This window comes from Camarhynchus parvulus, chromosome 26, assembly GCF_901933205.1.
Source record: "Camarhynchus parvulus chromosome 26, STF_HiC, whole genome shotgun sequence".
NCBI classification, from domain to species: domain Eukaryota; kingdom Metazoa; phylum Chordata; class Aves; order Passeriformes; family Thraupidae; genus Camarhynchus; species Camarhynchus parvulus.
Window position 1 is genome coordinate 6,498,144 of NC_044596.1, and position 22,758 is coordinate 6,520,901.

Here is a 22,758-nt window from a genome sequence, read left to right on the forward strand (position 1 = left end):
TGCAGGACAAATCTCTCTCTTACCACCACGTTCCCTCTGGGAGTTTTTGGTGGTTGATCCTCCCCAGCAGGACAGGAGCCTGCCCAGCGCTGCTGAGGGTCCCATCCCGGTTCCTCCCTGGCTTCCCAAAGAGCTGAGACCTGCAGCTCTGATCCCACAGGACCTGCAGCTCCTGGAGCCCCTCGCCCTTCCCTGGCACTCAGGTCGCAGTTCCCTAACAGGCAGAGGGATCCAGAACCTCCTGCACACACCTGTGCTTGTCCCCATCTGTGCAGCTGCTGGAGCCATCTGGACCTGCCCTCTCTTTGGCACTGTTTCCTTCCACCCTGCACAGACTCTCAGGGTACCTGATTGTTCTGCCTGTGCCTGACACACCTGGCAATCACAGAATCACAGAATGTCATTCAAGGGACCTCAAAGCTCATCTCCTTCCACCCCGTGCCATGGGCAGGGACACTTTCCACTATCCCAGGTTGCTCCAAGCCCTGTCCAACCTGGCCTTGGACACCTCCAGGCTGGCACGCACCGTCGGTGGGGTCACCTGCTCGCTGGTCATTCCGGCAGGACAATTTCTCTGGGCAGTCTGTGCCAGTACCTCTACAGCATGTTAAAAATTGCAAAGTGTAAAGTGACCGAACAGCCTAGAGAGAGATGACTTCCAGACCTGGAAAGCCCCTCCTACCGGCCGGTGCTGTACTGTCCGGGACCGGCGCCGCCCGGGGACCGGCGCCGCAGGGGCCGGCTCCGTCCAGAACCGGCACCGCCCGGGGACCAACACTGCCCGAGAACCGGCACCGTCCGGGCACCGAGTGCCTTAAAGCGCGACTGCCGTAAAGCACAGCTGGGCACGGCGGGGCACAGATCGGCACAGCCGAGCCGCGCAGCGCTGGGTCCCCTATCCCCCTGTCCGTCTCCCCGGTTCGCCCGGCCCCGGCCCGGGGCCCCGCCCGGCCGCAGCCATGGCCGGGGGCGGTGGCCCGGGCGGTGCCGCGGCTCCGCCCCGCCGGAAGTGACGCGCCAATCACGGCCGCCCGCTCGCTCCGCCGCGAACAAAAGGGATTTTCACGCGCGGCCCCGCCCTCCGCACCGCCTCACTGGCTGTGCCCGCCCTCGCCCCGCCTTCCCCGCGGCGGATTGGCCCGCAGCCGCGGCGGCGGCGGCGCTCATTGGCGGGCGGGCCGTCGGTCAGCGGCGGGGCGGGGCGGCCGATGGGGAGCGGAGCGGCGGTGGCGGCGGCGGCGCGGGGCCGGGCAGGTCGGTGCGGCGGGGCGGGCGCGGCCCCGCTCCTGGCTCGGCTCGGCTCGGCTCGGCTCGGCTCGGCCGGCCCGGCCCGGCCCGGCCCGGCCCCCGGCCCGGCCCGGCCCGGCGCTGCCCCTGCTGGGGGCGGAGGCAGGTGCGGGGCGGCCCGGCCCGAGGGGGCTGAGAGGGGCGGTGGCGGCTGCAGCCGGGACTAGGACGGCCGCAGGCGGCGGGGAAGGGGAGGCATCGGGGGGAACGGGAGAGCGGGGGGCGGTGCCGGGGGGCGCGGAGGCCGGGGAGCGTTACCGGGATCTGGACGTCGCTGCCCGGTCCGGCCGGGCCCGCGGACCGAGCGGCGATGGAGCCGCTTGTTGTTCCCCGCAGCCGCCTTCCTTCCCCGCGGGCTCCGCTGCGGCGCTTCCCTTTGTTCGCCGCGCTTGTAGCGGGCCGGTGCAGCGCGGGAGCCACCGAGCCCGGCCCCTGCCAGCCACCCGTTCGGTGCCCGGACGGTGCCGGTGCCCGGACGGTGCCGGTTCCCGGGCAGTGTTGGTCCCCGGGCGGTGCCGGTTCTGGACGGAGCCGGCCCCTGCGGCGCCGGTCCCCGGGCGGCGCCGGTCCCGGACAGTACAGCACCGGCCGTGCCGCCGGCGGTGTCCCGGGCTGACCCGCGCTGCCCGCCCGTGCCGGACCGGGGCCGGGAGCGGCAGGGCGGGCGCGGCTCCCCGGGCCCGGCGCTGAAGGTCAGCAGCCAGCGATGGTTTCGGTTCTGCACGGGGGCTTCAAGGACCCCCACAAAATCCATGCTGAAATTTTGCTAATTTGCTTCCTTCTGAGTATTAGTTCAAAACCTAACGCGGTGAGGATGGCTTTTTGTGGGTACTGCCCTTTTTCCTTTAGGGCTGAGATACAAAGGTGAAGGAAGTATAAACAGTTCTCATTTTAACCTGGATCTCCACAGGAGTGATGCAATGCCAGGTAGCATTGTGGATACACAGTTATTAGGTCTATGTTAGCATTTTTCATTACATGAACATATGTAATTATTGAAACTACTCAAACACCACTCGATACACGCAGAAGCAGTTTTGGGAACTTGTCTGTCAGGACTTCTCCAACTGGTCATTTCAGTTCTCCCATTAATGTGATTACACGACTGCCCGTGCTGGCTTCTGGAAAATGCTGGTTCCTCTTCAGGAACACAGGAAAGACAATTAAGCTGATTCAGAATTATCGGCATTGTGGCATTGTTGCGTTGGTGTAGGTTTAGGAAATACCCTCTTTCAGAGGAAGAAGGAGCTACAAGCTTTGTTCTTCATGATGTTTTTTTTAAAAAGTGGAAGAGTTTTGAGCCAAGAGCTCGCAGAGGATCCTGAAGCTGCCTCCCCATGTCTCGGGCTGTGCTTTCAGCTCCCCTTGGGTTCCTGGCCCCGACTCCAGCCCTGGAGGTGGGAGGGCGAGGTTCTCCTGAGCTGGCAGCATTCTCTGGGGGGTTGTGCCCGCGTGTGGAGAGCAGTGAGCTGTAACCTGGTGTGCTTTCAGGATCACCCCGCCGTGGCTGAGGGCGCGGGGGAGCTGCCACGGCTGCCAGCCTATCTGAGAGTTCCTCAAGTGGCACATGCCAGAGATAACTCCCCGCTCTCTTGGTGTACGGACACTTAAACTGCTCTCCATGGTTATTTTCAGTGAAATACCGGGAAATAGCTTTCTTAGAAAGGTGTTTTCTCCTTGCAGGGTGGGCATGGCTCTGTCAAGGGGACTCCAGTGGTCTGTAGCTGAAAGGAAGCTCACCTTTAGGCAAGCAGAAAGTGATTATCTTTGTTTATGCTCTAAACTCTGGCTTATTGTCCAAAAATGGTGGTGTATCTCAGACTCAGTGAAAATATTTATGTAATCAGACTAAACAACAAGGTCTTTGTGGTTTGTGATCTGTGTGAGTGCACTCAGTGTATTTCCCTGGATGTAAAGGGGTACCGTGCCCTGACACTTGCTGGATCTTGTTTCTGATGCTGGGAAGCTCTGTCTCTTGGTTAAAGGTTTGGCAATGGAGGCTCAGGTTCCCCAGCTGAAGTGCCCAGATCCCTTTGGTAGAACGAGACTGTTGGCTAGGGGGCGAACTGTGTAATTTAGTAGAGTTGGTGTGATCTTTTGATAAAGCATGGGATGAGGGAAGGCACTGGGATGTGTAGCTTGAAAGAGCCTTGGAAAGGTCAGCTCAGGAGCCTGGAGGGCTGGGAAGGGATTTGGATTTAGATTTGGATAAGGAAAAAGGAGCTCAAATGCATGCTTATTATCTCTCTGATCCAGAGATGCTTCTTGTTTCTGTAAAATAGTAACATCAAATGAACAGGGCTTTTTTTCCCACGAATTTTCAGCTGCCAAGTGCAGAATGGCCCTTAAAGGGAATGCTTGGGATTGTGGTCCATTCAGCATAACAGACATCTGCCTGGGGTGCTCTGAAGGTTCCCTGCAGAGCACTGGAGAATACAGGTACATTTTAGTGGGTTTTTAGAGCAGTGACTTTATTTGTTGCATCTGCTCCCAGGCTGTTCCCACAGCAGTGTGAAGGAACTGATGCAGATCTTCTGCAGCAGGTTGCACATGAGGAAGCTGAGGCTGTACCACTTACATACCTGTAATGTTACCTCTTGTTGTTGGGTAAATGATTACTGTGCACACTAGCTCCTGCTCTTTATTTCTCTTAAGTATTTTTACCTGTATATTTTAGGACAGGGCTTGTTTATGTTCTTAAGCACATTAAAGACTACAGAGGCGTGGTAAGAATAGCATGGCTTATTCCTACAACACTGGGAAGTACAAGTCACAATGGGAGTAGTTAGAATATAGAGCAGAAATTACTGCTGCCCTGACGAATAGCTTTAAAATACCAACCTGCAGCTGGTAGCTGTCCTTGCTATAAGACTGAGCTGCTTGGTAGCTCTTGGGGAGATGCAGCTGCACATTTCCACATCATCTCTTTTTAAAGGAAAAGCATGGATACAGTCATGTTGAAAGTCCATGTCCAACACTTACTGTCCTGGGGTAACAGAATTATATGATACACTTTGTTCTAAGATCTCCTTTTTCATTCAGGTTTATAATGCCCCAGTGCTACTGTAACCTGGTGAGTGTCTGGCAATAAAAGGTATTTCCCACTGGTATTGCTTCAGTCTTAGAACCTGTGAATTCAGTCTGAGCAAGGACTGAGATGGTTTTGAAATCAAGCCATGCACCTCCTAAGCAGATGTTTGGATATTCCACATCTAAAGGCTGCCCAGGGAAATGCTGCAGCTTTGACATGAGCACCAGCACAAACATGGTAAATATCAAAGACTAGAACCAGGCTATGTCTTTTCTCACTCTGTGTAACTACTTCGTAATGTTTTAGCATTTATTTGCTGCTTCTGTTGCCCTCTCTTCCATTTTTCTGAGATGACCAAGTTGTAAATCATACTCCTTCCACGTGGTCTCAGTAGCCAGGCTCCCCATGGCAGCAGAGCCCACCAGCCATGTCCAGAGAGAGGGAGATGGTCAAGCTCCCACCTGGACATCTCTGCCAGGATCCACAGACTGACCAGAGGTGACCAGCACTGCCCTGGCCCACAGAAATGGGATTTTAGTCAGTACAGTGAGTTTCCTAAGTTGTGCCTTTGTGTCAAGTTTTGATCAAGGTTTTTTGGCACGATGACAAACATGAGCAGATTTCCCAAACGTTCCACTTGGGGGTTTTCCTCTTGAATCTGTGACTGGCTCTGCAGCAGGGAACAGAAATGCAATGGGACAAGTCTGTGGTGTCCAGCTCAGCTGGGTTTTGGAACAGCCACTCGTGGTCCCTTCCACTGGTGTTTCCTTGAGCAGCCCATGCCAAGGGAGGGAGAGCCAGCAGAGCCTGTAAGAAACGCTGCTGCTTTCTGGAATTCCATGTAAAACACCGTGTGAGGCAGGAATGTGGGTGTGATGAGACACTTCCCTGCCTAGCAGAGGGGCACAGAGCAGATTTCTGATTTCTGTTGCTGTATGATGACTACAGAACTTTCTGTTCCCAGCCACTGGAAAGCTGCTCTGGCACAAACAAGACAGAACTTGCTTTTGTGTATAACTCTCCAAGGCACAGTTATGCAAATCAGTTGTAAAGGAGCAGTGACTTCAGACAAGCTAGACTTCAGCTGAGTGTTTCAGCTGGATAGATTCTCCAGCAGGGGCTAATTTAACCCTTTATCACTTGCCACTGGAGTTGGATATCTCTGAGTAGCTTCTTGATGCTGTAGCATTTTCTGCTTGACACGAAGTGTGGTGAAAGATGGACGTGACTTGGACTCAGAAAAGTATATTTGATGGTTGTGCAAAGCACAAGACTGTATCAATGGGTATATTTTCATCAGAGACAAGGAATTTTTCTGAAATTATTTCCATTTTTAACAAAATAGTGTAACAAAAAGGCTTATTATGGGACAGTGTTAAGTGTATCAGCAAAGATGCAAGGGAATATGAAGCCTCTTTATGTGCAGTTCAGATGATGGATCTTCTTATGTGGGCAGTAAAATTATATTTAATAAATGATGCTGATATTGAAACAGTTTGAAAGAACAGTAATGAAGTGTGTATTTTCTGTGGCATTGATTTCTGTGCAGGGGTTTGGGCCTGCTCCATCAGTATGGCTAATGGCATTCCCAGGAAGCAGATCCCAGCACTGCTGAGCTCCTGTGGGTGGCCCACGTTGGCCCTCATTCATCACAGCTCCTCAGTGGTGTTTGCAGCTGTGGGAGGCAGATGTGTAATCAGTATGATTTCTGAATATCCTTGTTTTTCCCCTCTCCTGTTAACTTTGGCTGCTGCTCGGTGAATTTTGTCCTGTCCTGTCAGCCCACACATTCTGCCATCGCCATCTGGGAGTGCATGTGTTCCTGTCCCCTGGGAGGAGGTGACAAATGCATCTTCTGCAACTGGTGCTGGAAGCTGGAGAGAAAATTATCCCCCCTCAGGGCAATTTGCAGTCCAGAAAGCTGGAAGCTGAGGTTAAATGGAGATTATATGTCATAGCTTCGAATACTGATCTTAATGTCCAAAGAAATGCCTGCTAAACTGGGTTTCATTATTTTTCAGGTTTTCAGGATGAATCTGGAAAAACTCAGCAAACCAGAACTACTGACGCTGTTTAGCATTCTTGAGGGAGAATTAGAAGCAAGAGATCTTGTCATAGAGGCTTTAAAGGTAGGTTGAAGTATCAGGATAAGAAACAAACGTGACAACAGTACTACTGTGAGTTCTGCAGAGAGCTTGTATCCAAGGTGAAGTTCATTACTGGTTCAGAATCCCATTTAATATCCGCAGGATTACATAGTAAATGCTGTAGATAATTTTTGTCTCAGAAGCTGTCTGCAAGAAGCATTTTGCTATTGAAATACAGTGTTACATGTGTGTTTTCATCCTTTCTGATAAAGAACCATGTGTTTCTGCTGTGTAAAAGGTCCACCAGAATTCCTTTCTAGGTTTTTTTTTCTCCTTTAGCAAGGAGAGCTGCTTAAAGCAGGAACTCTTCTCCCCAAGAGGGATCATAGATGAGTCTTTTAGTGACAATAACGTCACACTGGGTAAAAAGCATCCATGGCTTTGTGTTGACTAAGCCACCATAAGCTGGCACTGCTGAGAGCAGCAGCCCTGAGTGCTCAGCTGCTTACTCTTTCCCTTTGCTGGCAGGAGCATTAGTGTAACCCTCCAGTGAGGCAGATGCCAGCTAAAACTGCTCCCAAAAGGCACTTTCAATCCGTGTCAGTGCAGCTGGGCTCGTGGTGCTGTGGGAGGATGTGATGGGACAAGGCAGGGCTGGTGCTGGAGCCTCCTCTTGCAGGGGCACACTGCTGCTGTGGTGTGAGCTCTGTGCTCTGCTGGCCTGGACCAGGGACTGTGGCTCTCTGCACAGTGTGCTGTGTTGGTACTGAACCTGCACATTATTTTAGAAAATACATTGTCCATGTGTAGTTCTGCTGCTCTTTGAAGGATGCCTGCTTGGCACTCAGCCTCAGCAAAGTGAAAAAATCAGTGGTATAAATGATGGCAGGGGTCAATTTTGGAAGGAATTAGTTGTCTCAGGGTTGAATCTTGAAGGCTTTTTCAAGCTGACCTGTCATTGCTCACAATGTGTAAAACTTGCAGCTATTTCAAAAGAGGAATGGCAGCTTCCAGGCCTGAGAGATGCAGGGAGTTGCTTTTCCAGCAGAAGCTTCTCCAGCTTGATTCCAAACATCTTTCAGGGGAGTGGAGGCATATCCTTCTCCAGGACAGTTGGGATGCTTGTGTTTGTTGTTGGTTGCTTTTCCATTTAGATAATCCTTTCATTTTGGAGGAATATTGTTACCCTCTCAAAACTATTGGTCTGGTGTAAGGTTTGTTTTCTGCTGTGATACACACTTGTAAGTTTCTGCTCTGTCCTGAGATCCATCTTTTCACTGTGTGTGGTCAGAATGTGTTACCCAAACAAGCCTCCCTTCAGTATTTCAGTGTACAGTGGAGCACAGAGAGACCAATGGGAAGAAATGCAGCAGCTCCATTCCAGAGGCTTTTTATTGCCTACCTTCCAGTAGTGTAAAGCAATTATCCTTCCTGTTGAAATTTAACCTGCACTTCCCTCTTGTGTGAGGAGATTAATACACTAAGAATACCCTTTGACATAATTTGTCAAGTACTCATAACTGAGAAGAAATTAAATGAAATTGTAACCTATGCTTGATAATTATGGAGTATAAAATACTGATCTAATGAAAGGTTAGGGCTGTTTTCCCCTTCCTCTGTCAGGGATGTGCTGCAGTGTTTCATCTCAGGATTGTGAGGACAGCTGGAGCTGGTGGGACAGGGCAATGAAAGCTTCAAATCCAAGCTGGCTCTTGCTGCCTCCTCAGGGTGATCTCGGGGAAAAGCTGCCAGCCCCGGGGTCTGGCCGGTTCCTGCAGCACGGTGAGGGGCTGTAGGTGCCCAGCTGTGCTGCTCTGTGGCTCCAGAGCTGTCCCCAGTGGTGCTGCAGCCTGGGCTGGCCCTGCTGGCAGCAGCTCTGCAAGGAGGACTCCTGTACCTGCTTCATCTCTGCCTGGCCAAAGGCTCAGCCGCAGAGCCCTTCCAGCTCTGCTTTCTCCATTTATTTGGAATATACAGCTAGAGAAATACTGGCCTCACACTGTTTTTCTCATTGTTTGCTGATAGTAGCTGTGGTAACAGCATTACCGTGCCTCACTGGCCGAAAGGCTTTGTGTGTGACTAATTAAAGGAAACCTTGCTAATCTGTTTACTCACCTTTTGATGCATAAAAGTGCTGCCCTGAATGAAAACAACTTCTGAGTTAAAGATTTGCACTCTTTGAGAGCATTTAGTTTGACTTGTACAAGTTGGATAAATGGCGCTGTAGTTTCCAGCAGAGGAGTGGGACCCTGGGGCTGGGGGCAGCTGTTGTTCCTCACACAGGACCTGTCTGACATGGTCCCACAGCTCTCAGCTCCCCAAGGGCCATGGACAGGGTGTCTGTGCTGCCTCGGCAGCTGCCTTTCTTTGGAGCAGTGAGAGTTTTATGTCAAATGTGGGTATATGCTGGGAGCAGGTGGAGTACAATCCTCTGAACTTTCCTAGGGGATTGCATAACTCTGAACCACAGCAGTGATTTTTCTCCAGCAGTTATGTTAAACATGTAGATGTCAGTGGCTGGAAATCAGAATTTTATCTGCCTGTTTGCTTCCCCCATAGTAACAAAAACACATTTCCTTTCATGGACTAATTTTACTTCTGCTTCAGATTCAAATGATTCTGAGCTCTGGTTGTTTGAGTCAAGTCCTGTGGTACATTATAGGAAAGGACAGGCACTTGCAGAGGAAGAGTACCTTAATTTGTAAACATGTCATCTGGTTGTCGTACAGTCTGCAATAATTGATATTCCTGCACGCTTAGAGACAAACATTTTGCATCTGGCATTTAGCAGAAGGAATCCATGCGTGCAGATGACAAAGCTTAAAATAGTTTTCCTCTCCCTCATGGTATCAGGCACTTGTTGGCTGGCACTGGCCCCGTTTCTCTGTGTCAGGATTGAGCTGCTGAGCCAGGCCTTCCAGACACTGCTTGTTGAACTCACTCCTTTTTCCCCCCTCTCCCCAAATCCTGGCCCTTTCTTCCTTGCTGTCTGACAAACTGACTGTATTCAAAATATTCTTTCCCAGTGCTTCAGTTTGCTTCCTCTGTTTTAAAACCTCTTTGGAAAAAAAAAAAAACCTTTTTTTTTTTTTGTCTGAAAGTAGCTTCCTGTCCACTACATAAATTTCAATGTTCTCCTTGGAACAGATTTTAAGCCTGACTTCTTATTGTGTTCCTTTTCCTGTAGTTATAATTGTGTTCATATCATCCAAAAAACCCAGATGCTGTCAGAGAGTTGCATAATCCTGAGAGTTAGACTCCCAGTCCTCATTGCAGTGTAGGAAGGGTTGCATGAGCCACAGTTTGCCTTCTGAAATAGCACACCACGACTGGAAACAATTCAATATTTAAATGGATCTCTATCACTGTGTCAGAGCACTTTGTTCCCTCCCCCCTGCTTTCCATACATTAGAGCTGAGGTTCTGTTTACTTTTAGAAAACAGGAAGCAGCTTTCTGGCTTGTTCCTTTATGTTAATAAGGCCTCAGGCAATTTACACTGGAATAGAAACTATTTTGTGTTAATGACTGGGAGCTGGTATTCATCTCTTTACTTCTGAGTGCAGTGATGCACTATAAAGCAATATTAATGAAAAACTAGGTGTTGTTTGTTAGTAGATTTAGCAATTAGATTTGCAGTGCAGTTTGAAAAACTTAAGCTTGCCTCTTGTTTAAATAAAAAGTTCAGTAATACAAAACGTTCCTGCTGTTAAATCTTTCACAGATGGGGCAAATTGGGCTTGTGCATCACTTAGAAAGCAGCTTCCATGGAGCAGTGTTCCCATGGGTGCTGTTTGCTGGAATGCAGGCATTCCTTACAGCCCTTATTGCAAGCCTGGGGAGGTTTTTGTTTGTTTCTTGCTTGAAGCAGCTCGGTTTGCCAGTATCTTTCAAAGCTGCCCCTGCTCACCTCCAGAGTCCCAGGCGTGTGCTGAGCAGGAGCAGAGAGCTGTGGCCGTGCATTCCCTGCTGGAAGGGCTGCTGCTCTGGGTCCCAGCTGGTTTTGGGGTGCCCACAGCCTGTCCTGAGCACAGGGCAGCCCTGCAGCACCGCCCCAGGCACAGCCAGCCTGGCACCACAGCTCCCAGCAAAGGAAGTGCAGCTCTGAGCTGCTGGACATTTCCTGAGAAAGCTTATTCTGTTTTTCAAAGCTGATAACACCACAGGTAACAGGTCTTGCTTGGGCAAGTGTGGGTAGCTCTCGTTTATCAGGTCTGCTCACTCGATATAATGATGGCAATTAGGACAGATGCTGCATTTGGGCAATTTACTGGTGGCTCTGTGCCTGGCATTGCTGCAGAGCTGGTGCAACACTGCAAGTCCCACTCCAGCATTCTGACATTTATTTTTGGGCAAAGCAAGAGGTCCCCACCCCCATTTCCCTTCTCTCTCAGTGCTTGCTGTGACCTCAGCCTGTCTTTATTCCCAACTTCTGTCTCTGGGGAGAGAAGCTAATAAGGAAGTTCAAGGCAGTAAGGAGCTATTTAAAGCTTATTCTACTCTCTGCTACATGAAGGAGAAACTGCTGTGCAAATTATCACTGGAGAACTGCAAACTCAGTAGCTGGAGTTAATTAAGAGTGTGTTTGTTGTGTACCAAGGGTTAAAACCTGAACTCTGAAATTACAGGGAGGAGAAATTCTCTACTTGATGTCCAAAAAAACACTTGAAACAGGTCCTGGAAATTCCCTGTTTGATGTTCCAGTAAAACAAGTTGTAAAGATTACTGAAGAGAGAGAGAATATTCTGTCACATAAACAAGGTTTCAGTAGAAAGAAATATTTTATTTTTAAAAAAATACAGAAATGGGTTGTGGGGAACATCCCAAAACAGCCTGGAAATCCCAAGAGGAAACAGTAGCTTTTTCCTAACAAAGCAAAGCCTTTGCTTTGCCTGCCTGCCCAGGAAACATCTTTTCAGTTGGGTCAGATATTGCTTCTGCCCCATAAAATCAGAATTATCTCTTCCCAGACAGACTAGCAGTGGCCCATTACCCCAGCTGGAGCTCAAAGCCAGCCAGTTTCAGTGGAACCCCCTCTGCTTATGCCTAATTTTTCCAGTCTCCTGGAAGTGTATTTTTAAGAGTAGTTCACATGTATAGTTCCTCCTTCTTTTTAAAAGCACCCCAAGCTTATATGTTATCTTCGTTTCCTGTTGGGAGAGGTCAGTTTAATAGTCTTGAAAATTGCTGAATAATCCATTTAGTGGTTTCTGGAATTCGAGTATTTTGTTGGGAAATTCACAGTTCTGCATGTTGGAGATGATAGAGGTGGAGGTACTAAATCAGAAGATGTAATTGCACAGAATTGCATCTTCTTTCAAAGCACCATTGCTGATGTTGGAGGTATGTATGTCATCTCTACTGTTCAGATGAAATTTTCCACTCCTTAACTAACACTGCATTTTGTAACCTTATTTCATTTTCGTTTAACCTTGATTTTCTGTGGATTTGTGTTTTCTGTGCTGGGATCTGAGATCTAGGTTGATTTTTTTCACTTTGGGGTCACTAACAGAGTGTTCCTCCGTCAAGTTCCTTCTGTTCTGAAAGTTGAACAGCTAGTTAAGGTAGAGTCCAGTTCAGACAGGACAAATCAGAAGGGTTGAAGATTTTGATGTGACCTCCAGTGACAGCAGCTGAGTTGCAGAGCTGTCTCAGGGAGGAGCACAATTGTCTGTGACATTGCCACGCCTGTATAAAGTGACTCTGGAGACTGTGGCGCTGTAAATGCATTTTCCACGAGCTGCCTCAGTGGTTCAGGTGGCCCAGGGGCTGCTCTGCAGGACAGAGGTGTCCCAGGCTGGAAAATCCCTGTTTGCATTTCCAAGTGGCCCCAACGCCAAAGCACTGGGTTTGTTTTTGCAAACGTCGTGTGCTCGGTGGAGGATGACCTGGTTAAGACTTTCTCCAGTCTAGACAACTTTAATTAAATGTTTATGCTCTGCTGGCTACTGAAGAAGAATAGCTGGACTTGAGAAAGCTCTAAATGTTATGATAGTCTCATCTGTTTGTCATGCTAGTTCAGGAAAATACTTAATTGGTCAAAGTAGCAAGGAAGAACTTCGTGTTCTTTCCCAAACAGGAAATAAACCACCCCACTGAATTCAGAGTGGGTGGCTTATTCAGAGTTCAGAGCTCAGTGCTGTGAGGAGCAGAGGAAAACGTGGCTTTTGTTACACCTTCAGTACTGCAAAAATCACCTTAATCTCAGGTTTTGGAGCTCTTGTTTGGTAGCCCAGCAGTAAAGGCAGGGTTTGTGTGCACAGCTGAAGCACTGGTGCCCTTCTGAAGGGTCCCTGCCATGTTTGTGGGTGGAATGGCAGCGCTGGGATGAGGCGGGATTAAACTCATCTGTCAAAGCTGTAAGGCCAGCTGGATGGAGATCCCAGTTCATATTTACAGACTTATTAATGCTTGAGTCCCTTAGAAATTCCCTCCACACTTACATGGAGCTTTCACTGAGTCATTTTTATAAACACTTCAGAAAAGCAGAAGATTCCCTGTTCCTAAAAAAAACCCCAAACCTGTAGTTTTTCCTGTGATTCATTAAACCAGGGCTGCTCCATTATCCAGGGCTGCTCTCCCATTTCCAGGGCTGCTCTTTTCCTTCCTCTCCTTTTTATTATTGTGTAAAGTTAGAACAATATCTGAAGCTCTGATCAAAGGTACCCACAGTTCCTGACGGATATTGCTGATAGAGAGGGAGGGGTGTCTGGGAGTGTGAGCTGTTCCTCTGCGTTTGTTTACTGCAGGGTTAAAATCCAGCTCCAAACTGGACTCACAGGATGAATGTCTCCAGTTTGGTCATGGAGAAGATATTTTGGGTTGGGTTTTTTTATGCCTCTTGTCAAGGTAATGCAAACACTTCTCCTTTTAAGAGCAAAAATCTTTTTTTTAGTTTATTTAGTGCTAATCACATGGCTGCATTTCAGAATGCAGGTGGAACCAGCAAATCTCACCAGCTCTTTGAGTGAAGCCAAGTTTTGTTATTTCACTCTCACTGTTCCAGTGTAGCTCTACCAGCTGCTGTGTGGGGATGTTCCACACTTCTGGGACTCTTGCTCTGGTGTGCTCAAGGGAAGCATTTGTGGTTTTGATACTGGGACATGACAAAAGAGCCATTCCAAGAAGCACTGGCTTCTGAACTGTCTTTTCATTTGAGTCAGGCCCATCTTTCCTGTCTAAATGCCATCCTTGTGCAGTCCCATCAGCAATGGGTGGTTTCTGATGTTTGCCATTGCTGTTCATGAAGGGTTTCTGGGCAGTGCCCAGCGAGGCTGGCACGGGCTGGCTCTGCACTCAGAGCTTTGTTCAGCTGGATGCCATTCCCAGCAGCAGCAGAGTTGGCCTTGTCTGGGACTCAGTTTAGGGCCCTGCACCAGCTCCAGAGAGCTGCTGTGCTTGTCTGGGAATGGGAGATCTGCTGGTTGTGCTCTGCAGCTGGGAGCAGAAGGATAAAGCACACCTGAGAAGGCGCAGACAGCGTTTGTTTGGAGCAGGTGCTCAAGGGAAAGATGTGTGTCCTGTGGCAGGAAAAGGGCATCTAGGGTCAGAACCCTTGAGGAGATCACACATGCTGAAGTCTGTTCTAAATTAAACACACTTTATCAAAGTCCTGGGGCTCACTCCTGCATTTCAGTGCTGCAGAGGGAGCCCCATCTTCCTCTGTGGCCTCACTGGGGACACGCCAGTGCAGAACAGAGGAGTCATTTACACCCTGCAGAAAAGAGAAGGTGTGAACCGTCCTGGTACCAGTCCTTACAGAGGAATCAGAGGAACCCAGCTGCAGTCTCATACTCAGGTGTTGTTTCTTGGCAGGTGCCTCAGCTCTGCTGGGCATGGGCGGTGCTGTCAGGGACATGCAGGGGAATGGAACTCTGTCACAGCTTTTCACAAATGCTCAGGATTCAGCCCAGAACCATTTCACTGGAAATCACTGATTCGATTTCTTTGAGCCAGGACGCCTCTGAGGGCTCTTTTGAATCTACATCTGGTTTTTTGTGTCTTTTGTTGCATAAATATTTGGTTTCTTATCATGGTGGTGAATACACAGATAATACTTTTATATCTGTCTATGAGATTTTGTTTTGTTTTTAGACCCTTACAGTCATCATTGAATAGAATGAGCCTATGGGTATCCTAACAAACAGATTTCCAGATGGAATGGCTGATTCATGGAATGATTGGGGCTGGAAGAGAGCTCTGAGCTCATCGAGTCCAGCCATTAAGCACTGTAAATGCAGAGCCTGGGATGTGTGAGTTGTCTTAATTCCTACAAGCACCAAAGGAAACCTCATCATTCCTGTCTTGAGAAACTAAACTCTGTTTAGTCTGGATGAGAACATTAAAGATTTTATTAACAATTCACAGATTGATGGCTCTTGCGAGAATGAAACTCTTTAATTGTTCAACACGAAATTCTTTGGTGGTGGCACAGCCAAGGAAAGCACACAACTGCTTCTTTCACTGATGCGACAATAAATGATTAAATCTTTTGTTGAGCAAGAGTTGGTACTTACCTTCTTTCCTTTCACACAGCTGTGGAATGTAAGTCATGGCCCTGGCAGGTAGCTGTGGTATGAGGCTGTTTGTAGACTGGATATATTGTGGATGTGATGTGGTTTTAAGCAAGATTTGTCTTTATTGCCTTTATTTCTAGCAGATAACAGGATATGAATCAGACTGTGTTAAATTCTCTTTAAATGGAAAACTGGGAAAAAGGAATATTAACTACAAAGCCCCATTTCTTTAGCTAGTTTGAGTATGTTAAAATGCAAATTTGTTTTCGTGTTGCAGGCCCAGCACAGGGACACATTCATTGAGGAACGCTATGGGAAATACAACATCAGTGATCCACTGATGGCTTTGCAGAGAGACTTTGAGACACTGAAAGAGGGGAATCATGGTGAAAAGCAGCCAGTATGCTCCAATCCTTTATCTATTTTGAAAGTGGTGATGAAACACTGCAAGAATATGCAGGAAAGAATGTTATCCCAACTCGCTGCTGCGGAAAGCAGACACAGAAAGGTAGGTGTTGCCTCGATTAAGATGTGCAGAAGTTACAGTTGCATTTTAATAACAAGTTAACTTCAGCAAAACCACTTCAGTTCCCTGAGGCTTGGTAACTGAAAGGACTTTGCACCTTTGTTTAAACTTCCCACGCCAGAGGATGCAGCTGGTGAGCTAATTAGTTATAATTCCAGAATTTGAAATGTTTTTGTTAGGACACACCAGAAAGGATCCAGCTTACAGCTGGGATGTGTAATGCTTCCCAAAATGCAAGAAAGGCTTTCTGGAAGGTGGAATTCTCAGCAGAACTATCACTGTTCTGCCTGGGACTTGTTCTCTGTGGTTATTGAAGAGCTGCTGCCAGGGGAAGGCACCTCCTTGTGCTTCCCTAAGGAAGTATGGAGTGACCAAAAGTCACTCCATATTTTTCTTGCCATTTGGCTTCTTTAATGAAGCACCTGTAATTCTTCAGACATACCTTTAATGTATATTGACACCAATAAAGTGCTTGGTCAGGTGTCAGACCACAGTACCACAAAAACTGATGTCACTAGAAGTAAGAACAAGGCTGGGTTTCACTTTTCAGCCAAATATCCAACTAAGTCATAGAGTAAAATCAGATATTTTTTCACCTTTTCCTCTTCCCGTCTACTTCAAGTATACAAGGATGTATACTTGACAATATTTAAGCATTATTTGGAAGCTTAAATTTCAGGAAGACTGAGGAGCTGCTAAATTCATGGTGAGCATGTGTTGGGAGAGCTTAGTTTTGGTGATAAGCAGAGCCTCTTGGGAAGTTTGTATTCTGGCTTTTTTGTTAATAGCATTTCAATTATTCATGTAATTCAGTGTTAAAGCTGAAGGAGCTCCTTCACTGGGCCCTTATGGGAAGCAGTTTCACTTCAAGAGCTCATCTTATTCTTAAGTGGAAGAACAAATTAATGTTCTTTTAAATAAACTTTACACTGGAGTCCTCAAATCCCTGTGAGGCAGTGGGAGCAGCCTGTTGGGAATTGCTGCTGGAGCCACAGAGGCACTGTCCTGCTGTTAGAGCCCTGTGTCTCCTCGTGCTGCACCTCTGCTCCTGCTGGGCCCTGGAGTGATGGTCCTGCCAGGAAATTCTGACTTGCAAGGGACAGGAGGCACAAACTGAAATACAGGAATTTCCAGCTGAATATGAGGAAAAACTGACTTACTTTGAGGGAGACAGAGCCCTGGAACAGGCTGTGGAGGGGTTGTGGATTCTCCTTCCCTGCCAGTATTCAGAACCCTCCTGGACTGATCTGTGCAACCCTCTCCAGGGCAAGGGGGTGGACTGGGTGACCTGCAGAGATCCCTTCCAGCCCCAGCCCTTCTGGAATGAGGGCACCATTCATGGCATGAACCTCCCAAGGATATTGCACAGTCTGGGGGAATAGTGTGCAATTTAGATATTTAATAGCAAAATAGATCCCGTGTGAGGTTTCCTTAACATCTTTCACAAAATGACTCAGTTTGCCCAGATAATAACATACATTGGACTTGTCCAAGAGCTGCTTCTCTGTGACTCAAGTTGAGCTCGGGTGTCTGGAGCTGCAGTGGTGGCTGTCCCATGGAGCTGCAGTGGTGGCTGTCCCGTGTCACACTGGAGCTGCCCTGGTGGCTCTCCCATGTCCCTCTGGAGCTCCTGTGTCACTGGAGCTGCCCTGGTGGCTCTCCCATGTCCCTCTGGAGCTCCTGTGTCACTGGAGCTGCCCAGGTGTCTGTCCCGTGTCACTGGAGCTGCCCAGGTGTCTGTCCCATGTCCCTCTGGAGCTGTCCTGTCACTCTAGAGCTGCCCTGGTGTCTGTCCCGTGTCCCTGCCTGCCTGCCTGGAGGCCCTGGCCCTGATGGCTGCTGTGTTTTGGGCAGGTGATCCTGGACCTGGAGGAGGAGAGGCAGCGGCACGCCCAGGACACGGCCGAGGGGGACGATGTCACCTACATGCTGGAGAAGGAGCGGGAGCGGCTCACCCAGCAGGTACCAGCCACAGGGCAGGGCTGGGGTGGGAGAGCAGCAGGAACTCCCTCTGCAAGGCACTCCTAGCTTTTATCCTCCTGATATGGAAAACAGCCCTGCTCAATTGCCCGGTGTGTTTTGGTAGCTGAGCAGGGCTGAAAGGTATTAATAGGCAATGAAATGCTTTGAAATCTTACTTCAGCCTGAAATCCGAGGAGTTGGGAAGAACAGGATTGCATTTACAGTTGATAGCTCGCTGAAGTACTCAAAATTCAGAATAAGTCATGGAAGATCTCCTGGGGGTGTTGTTCAGAGAGGCTAATAAATATTTAAGCCACTGTTTTCTGTTACTCAAGCCTGTAGCCTTTGTTAAGCATACGTAACACATCAGCATTTTAAAGCCTAAATGCCTTTAAAAGGCAAACTGACAAAGTGGTAAATGAGGTGGAAGGAAGCTTTGCTTGTTCTGTCAGTGCATGGCAGACTGGGTGTGTGTCTCACTAAAGGCCAGTCAAATTTCACACAGGATAAAACTCCTAGGAAGTAATGATTGTTACTATGTGCAAGCTGAGTTGTGCCAGACTATTTTGCTGATTTCTGGTGCAATAACCTCTTTCTTAGCCATTGTCATTTTTTACTGTGTAATTTCTCCAAGATGCACAGTAAACCTGTTCCCTTTTGGGGTGTTACCCTTCATTTGCTTTCAGGAGGTTTTATGGTACCCTTAAAATCTCTTTTGTTCTTAACTTCCAGGTGGAGTTTGAAAAGTCCCAAGTGAAAAAGTTTGAGAAGGAGCAGAAGAAGCTGTCAAGCCAGTTGGAGGAGGAAAGGGCACGCCACAAGCAACTGTCCTCCATGCTTGTTGTGGAGTGCAAGAAAGCCACTGCCAAAGCAGCTGAAGAGGGCCAGAAGACAGCAGAACTGAGCTTGAAATTGGAAAAGGAGAAAAGTAAGGTGAGTAAACTGGAAGAGGAGCTGGCAGCCAAGAGGAAGCGGGGCTTGCAGATGGAAGCACAAGTAGAAAAGCAACTTTCAGAGTTTGACATTGAAAGAGAGCAGCTGAAAGCTAAGCTGAACAGAGAAGAAAACCGTACAAAAGCACTCAAAGAAGAGGTGGAATGTCTGAAGAAAGCCCTGAAAGAGCTGGAGGCTTCTTGCCAGGAGCACAGTCCTTCCAAGCCCGTGCATCCCAGCCCCTCGGTGATGTCCAGGGGGGTCACAACTGACAGTCCCCCAGTGAAGTCTGTGTCCTGCCAGACCGAGAGCCTGCAGGCAGAGCGAGCAACCCCTGCCAGCACCAGCAGAGCTGTTCACGCCGTGTTTGCCAGCCCCTCTGCACCTGCTCACTCCTATGCAAAATCCAACGGGCATTGTGACACAGACGGGCAGATGGGTGGGGAGACGAATGCTGCAGAGAGCCAAGCTCACAGGGAGAAATCTGCTGCAGCCCCAGAGAGTGCAGTGGCGAATGGAAGTTCCCCTGTAAGAACAGAGTCACCGGTGCACCAGCTCCCCTCTGCTGGGGTGTCCCTGTCTCCCAGCAGCACAGCTGCCTCCTCCCTCACCCCTTCTCCCTGCTCCTCACCAGTGCTGACCAAGCGCTTGGTGGGAGCCTCTGCCAGCAGCCCTGGCTACCAGTCCTCCTACCAGGTGGGCATCAACCAGCGTTTCCACGCAGCCAGGCACAAGTTCCAGTCCCAGGCAGAGCAGGAGCACCAGCCAGGGGGCCTGCAGAGCCCCCCGTCCCGGGACCTGTCCCCCACCCTGGCAGACAACTCTGCTGCCAAGCAGCTGGCCCGCAACACGGTCACCCAGGTGCTGTCCAGGTTCACCAGCCAGCAGGGCCCCATCAAGCCTGTGTCCCCCAACAGCTCCCCTTTTGGCACGGACTATCGGAGCCTGGCCAGTGCTGGCAGCCCCAGAGCCGAGGCTGGGCACTGCCCCAGCCCTGTCAAGGTTTCCAGCCCGCTCAGCCCCTTGTCTCCTGGAATCAAGTCACCGACCATTCCTAGGGCAGAAAGAGGGAACCCTCCACCCATTCCTCCGAAGAAACCCGGCCTGGCTCAGTCACCTGCTGCTCCTGCTCCCCTCAGCAAAGCCTCCTCCCTGGGTGCCCCCATGGACGTGGCCAGTAGCTGCTCCAGCAGCACTGTCATGTCAAATGGCAAGGACCTGGAGATCCTCCTGCCAAGCAGCAGCTAGTCTCCAGAAAATGGGAATGTGACATTCCACAGCTTAGCTTACCCTGCAGCTAAGACACTGTTTTTCCACTCCATGTTATTTATTTCCATAGTAGCAGATTCTGTCTGTATAAAGCATTTAGTACATTTTTTTTTCCTTTTTAATAGGTAGGAAAATATTTTTGTTTATGAAGAAACCTTAACTACAGCTATACAGTAGCCTCCAAATGTCTCATGGCAGCAGTCAAATCATTAGAGATAACAACCATAATCATGTGGTAGGACCTATCAACCTCTAATGGGACTGAAATGCTATTTTTAAATTATGCAGAAATAATTTTTGCAGACTTTTTATTCCAGATGAACATTTTATAAAAGTGCCTGAACTAAGCCTGCAATATGAATGTGATTCTTGGGAAAAGGTGAGGAGGGGAACATCTAGCTGCAGAAACAAATTCTTCTGAGTCCTGAATGTTGAAACCAACACTGGTTTTCCTTTTAATTCTTTCCATTTGCTAAGGTAAGTTAGCAAATGTGCTACAGATTCTGCCAGGTGACCACCAGACTGGTGCAGCCAGCCAGGCTATGTCCTTCAGGACGCAGCTCCCAGCTATTTGAGGAAGCACACAGGAGTTTCTTGGGATAAAATTTAGTTGTGATATCATCCAGATTACTTCTCTGTCAATATTCCTTGTCCATACAGTTCTTTCTGCTTTCCTGCCAAGATGCCTGTGTGCTTTACATGGCTCAGCTCTGCTTTCTGGTGTATCACCTGGAATTTTCAAGCTCTTTGAGCATTCTACTGTTGTGTGTAGAACTTCTGAGAAAAGGATCTTTCTCTTACTTGGCAAAGATCTCACTATTACTTGAAAAAGTAACTCATCCATCCAATACAGGTTTTTTGCAACACCTGTAAATGAGATCTTCGACTTTAAACAAAAGCAATAATTTTGTTCCTCATCTGTGTCAGTTAAGTCTGACTGACCTGGATTTTACCCACTAGCTGTGGCTGGCTTTCCTTGGCTGCAAATATGGAACCAAATCATTGCTGCTGTGGAATTGAATATGTGAATATGTGTAAGTATGTCACACATATACATGCTAAACACACAGTGTATTAGGGAACTATTTATCACTTCTTGATCTTCTGCCTCATATGAAGAAAACATAGCAATTCACTGAGATTTTAAAAAAATCCTCAGTGAGGAATTGCCTAAGTTTGAGGCAGATCATGTGTGTGGAGAAGTATTTGGACCCAGGAGAAGCAGCTGGTTCCTGTGCAGAAATGTTTGCTACAAGAAAACCAACAGGCCCAGCACAGTGGTTTTCTGAGTCATTGTGCTGAGAAACACAGGACAAACAGCACAGATCAGTGGCACAGGCTGAGAGCACAACCCCGAGTTAATGATCTCGGTGTTGGATGTGAGCTGATCCTAAATTTAGAAACTGGACTTGCTGCTCGGTGTCATCCAGTGTGGAGCACTTCCCTCAGCAGCAGAGTGGTGTTTGCACAGCTCCCACTGCCAAGACATGTTATCCTTGGTGAATTCTCACTGCTTCATTAGGAAGGATCCCTCTGTGCGGGGAGGATCCCTGCGCCATGGAGGGGCAGGGCTGCCCGTGCTGAGAGGTTCCCATGCAGGGAGGTTCCTCTGGGCTTTGAGCTGTGCCATGGAGGGGCAGAGCGGTGCCGTGGAGGGGCAGAGCTGTGCCGTGGAGGGGCAGAGCGGTGCCGTGGAGGGGCAGAGCGGTGCCATGGAGGGGCAGAGCGGTGCCATGGAGGGGCAGAGCGGTGCCATGGAGGGGCAGAGCTGTGCCGTGGCATGGCAGAGCTGTGCCATGGAGGGGCAGAGCGGTGCCAGGGAGGGGCAGAGCGGTGCCATGGAGGGGCAGAGCTGTCCGTGCTGAGAGGTTCCTCTGGGCTCTGAGCCTCGCTCTGCAGGACAGGGAGCTCAGTGCTGCTCGGGGGTGGCTGCTGTTGGAGTGACCCCACACAGCCAGGGCAGGGGTTTAGAGGCTTGCACAGACCATTTGGTAGCCTTTTGGGCAGTGGTATTACGGGCTGTTGTTCCTAATCCAGTGGAACAGTCTGTGCATTAACAGCAGGGACACAGAGGCAGCCAGAGCTGAGTGGGCAGTGGCTCTTTTGGAAGCACATTTATTACTTTCTTAACTAAGTGTCCACAGCAGATTTTTTTGCTCTTGCTGAGAGTAAAAGTAAAAATGGATGGGCAGATGGATTTTGGCCCATGTATCCCTTCTGATTGAAAAGTGAGGCTTTTGTATACACTGCTATAATGAGTTTCTTTAACATTAATCTGACCGGTATTATCCCCTTTCTTTATTGATAGCTCTAGAGAGAGAGATACTATGATGAAGTCTAATAGGAAATGCACTGAGTACTGTTTCTTCTAAAATATAATATGGGAAGGGGTATGCAAAAGAATGTATTTTTGCTAGTAGACTAACTTCTGAAAGAAACTAAGCACAAGGGATTAAAATGGATCCAACTAATTCAGTAAGACATTTAGAGTTAGTATTTAACTGTTGATGTAGATTCTGTGTGAAAGCAACTAAATATTTCTTCTCTAACTCACATGTGTCCTAAGCAGACATTGTTGCAGAGTTTGTCACTGGCTAATGGAGTATAATGAAGTGCAAAACATATAACACTAGTATTAATTCATTAACACTTGTAAATTTGTAAAGCCAAATGTACCAAGCTGAAGTCTTTAATCATTTTTATAGCTGATGGCATTAAACATGTTAAACATTCATATTATCAATAAAGGATTTTATTTTTAAGATGTGCAAATTGCTTAAGGAAATGTTTGCAGTTGGGACTGCCCAGCAGGAAACACTCCTGCTGGTGGTGACTGGGCACCTGTGCCCACCTGGGACCTGGAGCTGTAGTGGGAGCTCTGAAATGTCAGAAGAGAATTTCTTGTGAGTACAGTGGGTCCTGAGCAGTCTTGGCTGCTGCAGCCAGAGCACATTGCTCCTCCGTCTCCACACACCTGGGTGCTGGAAGCTGGGAGGTGCCCTGGGGCAGCTTCAGGTGGCACAGCACACTCTGCATGCTCCAAACAGCTCTGGCTTTTAGGTACTTTTAAGTAAAAACAGTTTTCCTAGAGTACCTCTTTGCCACAGTGTCAGGATTCTGAATGGATGAGAGTTTGTACTAATGAATGC

General features: G+C 48.6%; 1 protein-coding gene across 2 annotated transcripts; it reads left to right on the forward strand.

Annotated features, from left to right (window-relative positions):
- Positions 1-1,201: 1,201 nt before the first annotated feature.
- CTTNBP2NL (CTTNBP2 N-terminal like) lies at positions 1,202-22,377 on the forward strand. 2 transcript variants are annotated; one of them, XM_030965799.1, is made up of 5 exons: positions 1,202-1,254; positions 6,340-6,447; positions 15,197-15,427; positions 17,300-17,407; positions 18,140-22,377. In XM_030965799.1, exons 2-5 carry the CDS (start codon positions 6,349-6,351, stop codon positions 19,586-19,588), a joined length of 1,887 nt encoding a protein of 628 aa, XP_030821659.1. In that variant the 5' UTR covers positions 1,202-1,254; positions 6,340-6,348; the 3' UTR covers positions 19,589-22,377. The 2 variants fall into 2 exon arrangements, with proteins under 2 accessions (XP_030821659.1, XP_030821658.1); XM_030965798.1 differs by lacking the exon at positions 1,202-1,254 and adding an exon at positions 1,285-1,393.
- The last annotated feature ends 381 nt before the right edge of the window (positions 22,378-22,758 follow it).

Coding starts and splice junctions, on each gene's coding strand:
- CTTNBP2NL (XM_030965799.1), top strand. CDS start 6,349: ATGAATCTGGAAAAACTCAGCAAACCAGAACTACTGACGCTGTTTAGC. Junction 15,428..17,299: donor CGGAAAGCAGACACAGAAAG/GTAGGTGTTGCC, acceptor TGTTTTGGGCAG/GTGATCCTGGACCTGGAGGA. Junction 17,408..18,139: donor GGGAGCGGCTCACCCAGCAG/GTACCAGCCACA, acceptor CTTAACTTCCAG/GTGGAGTTTGAAAAGTCCCA.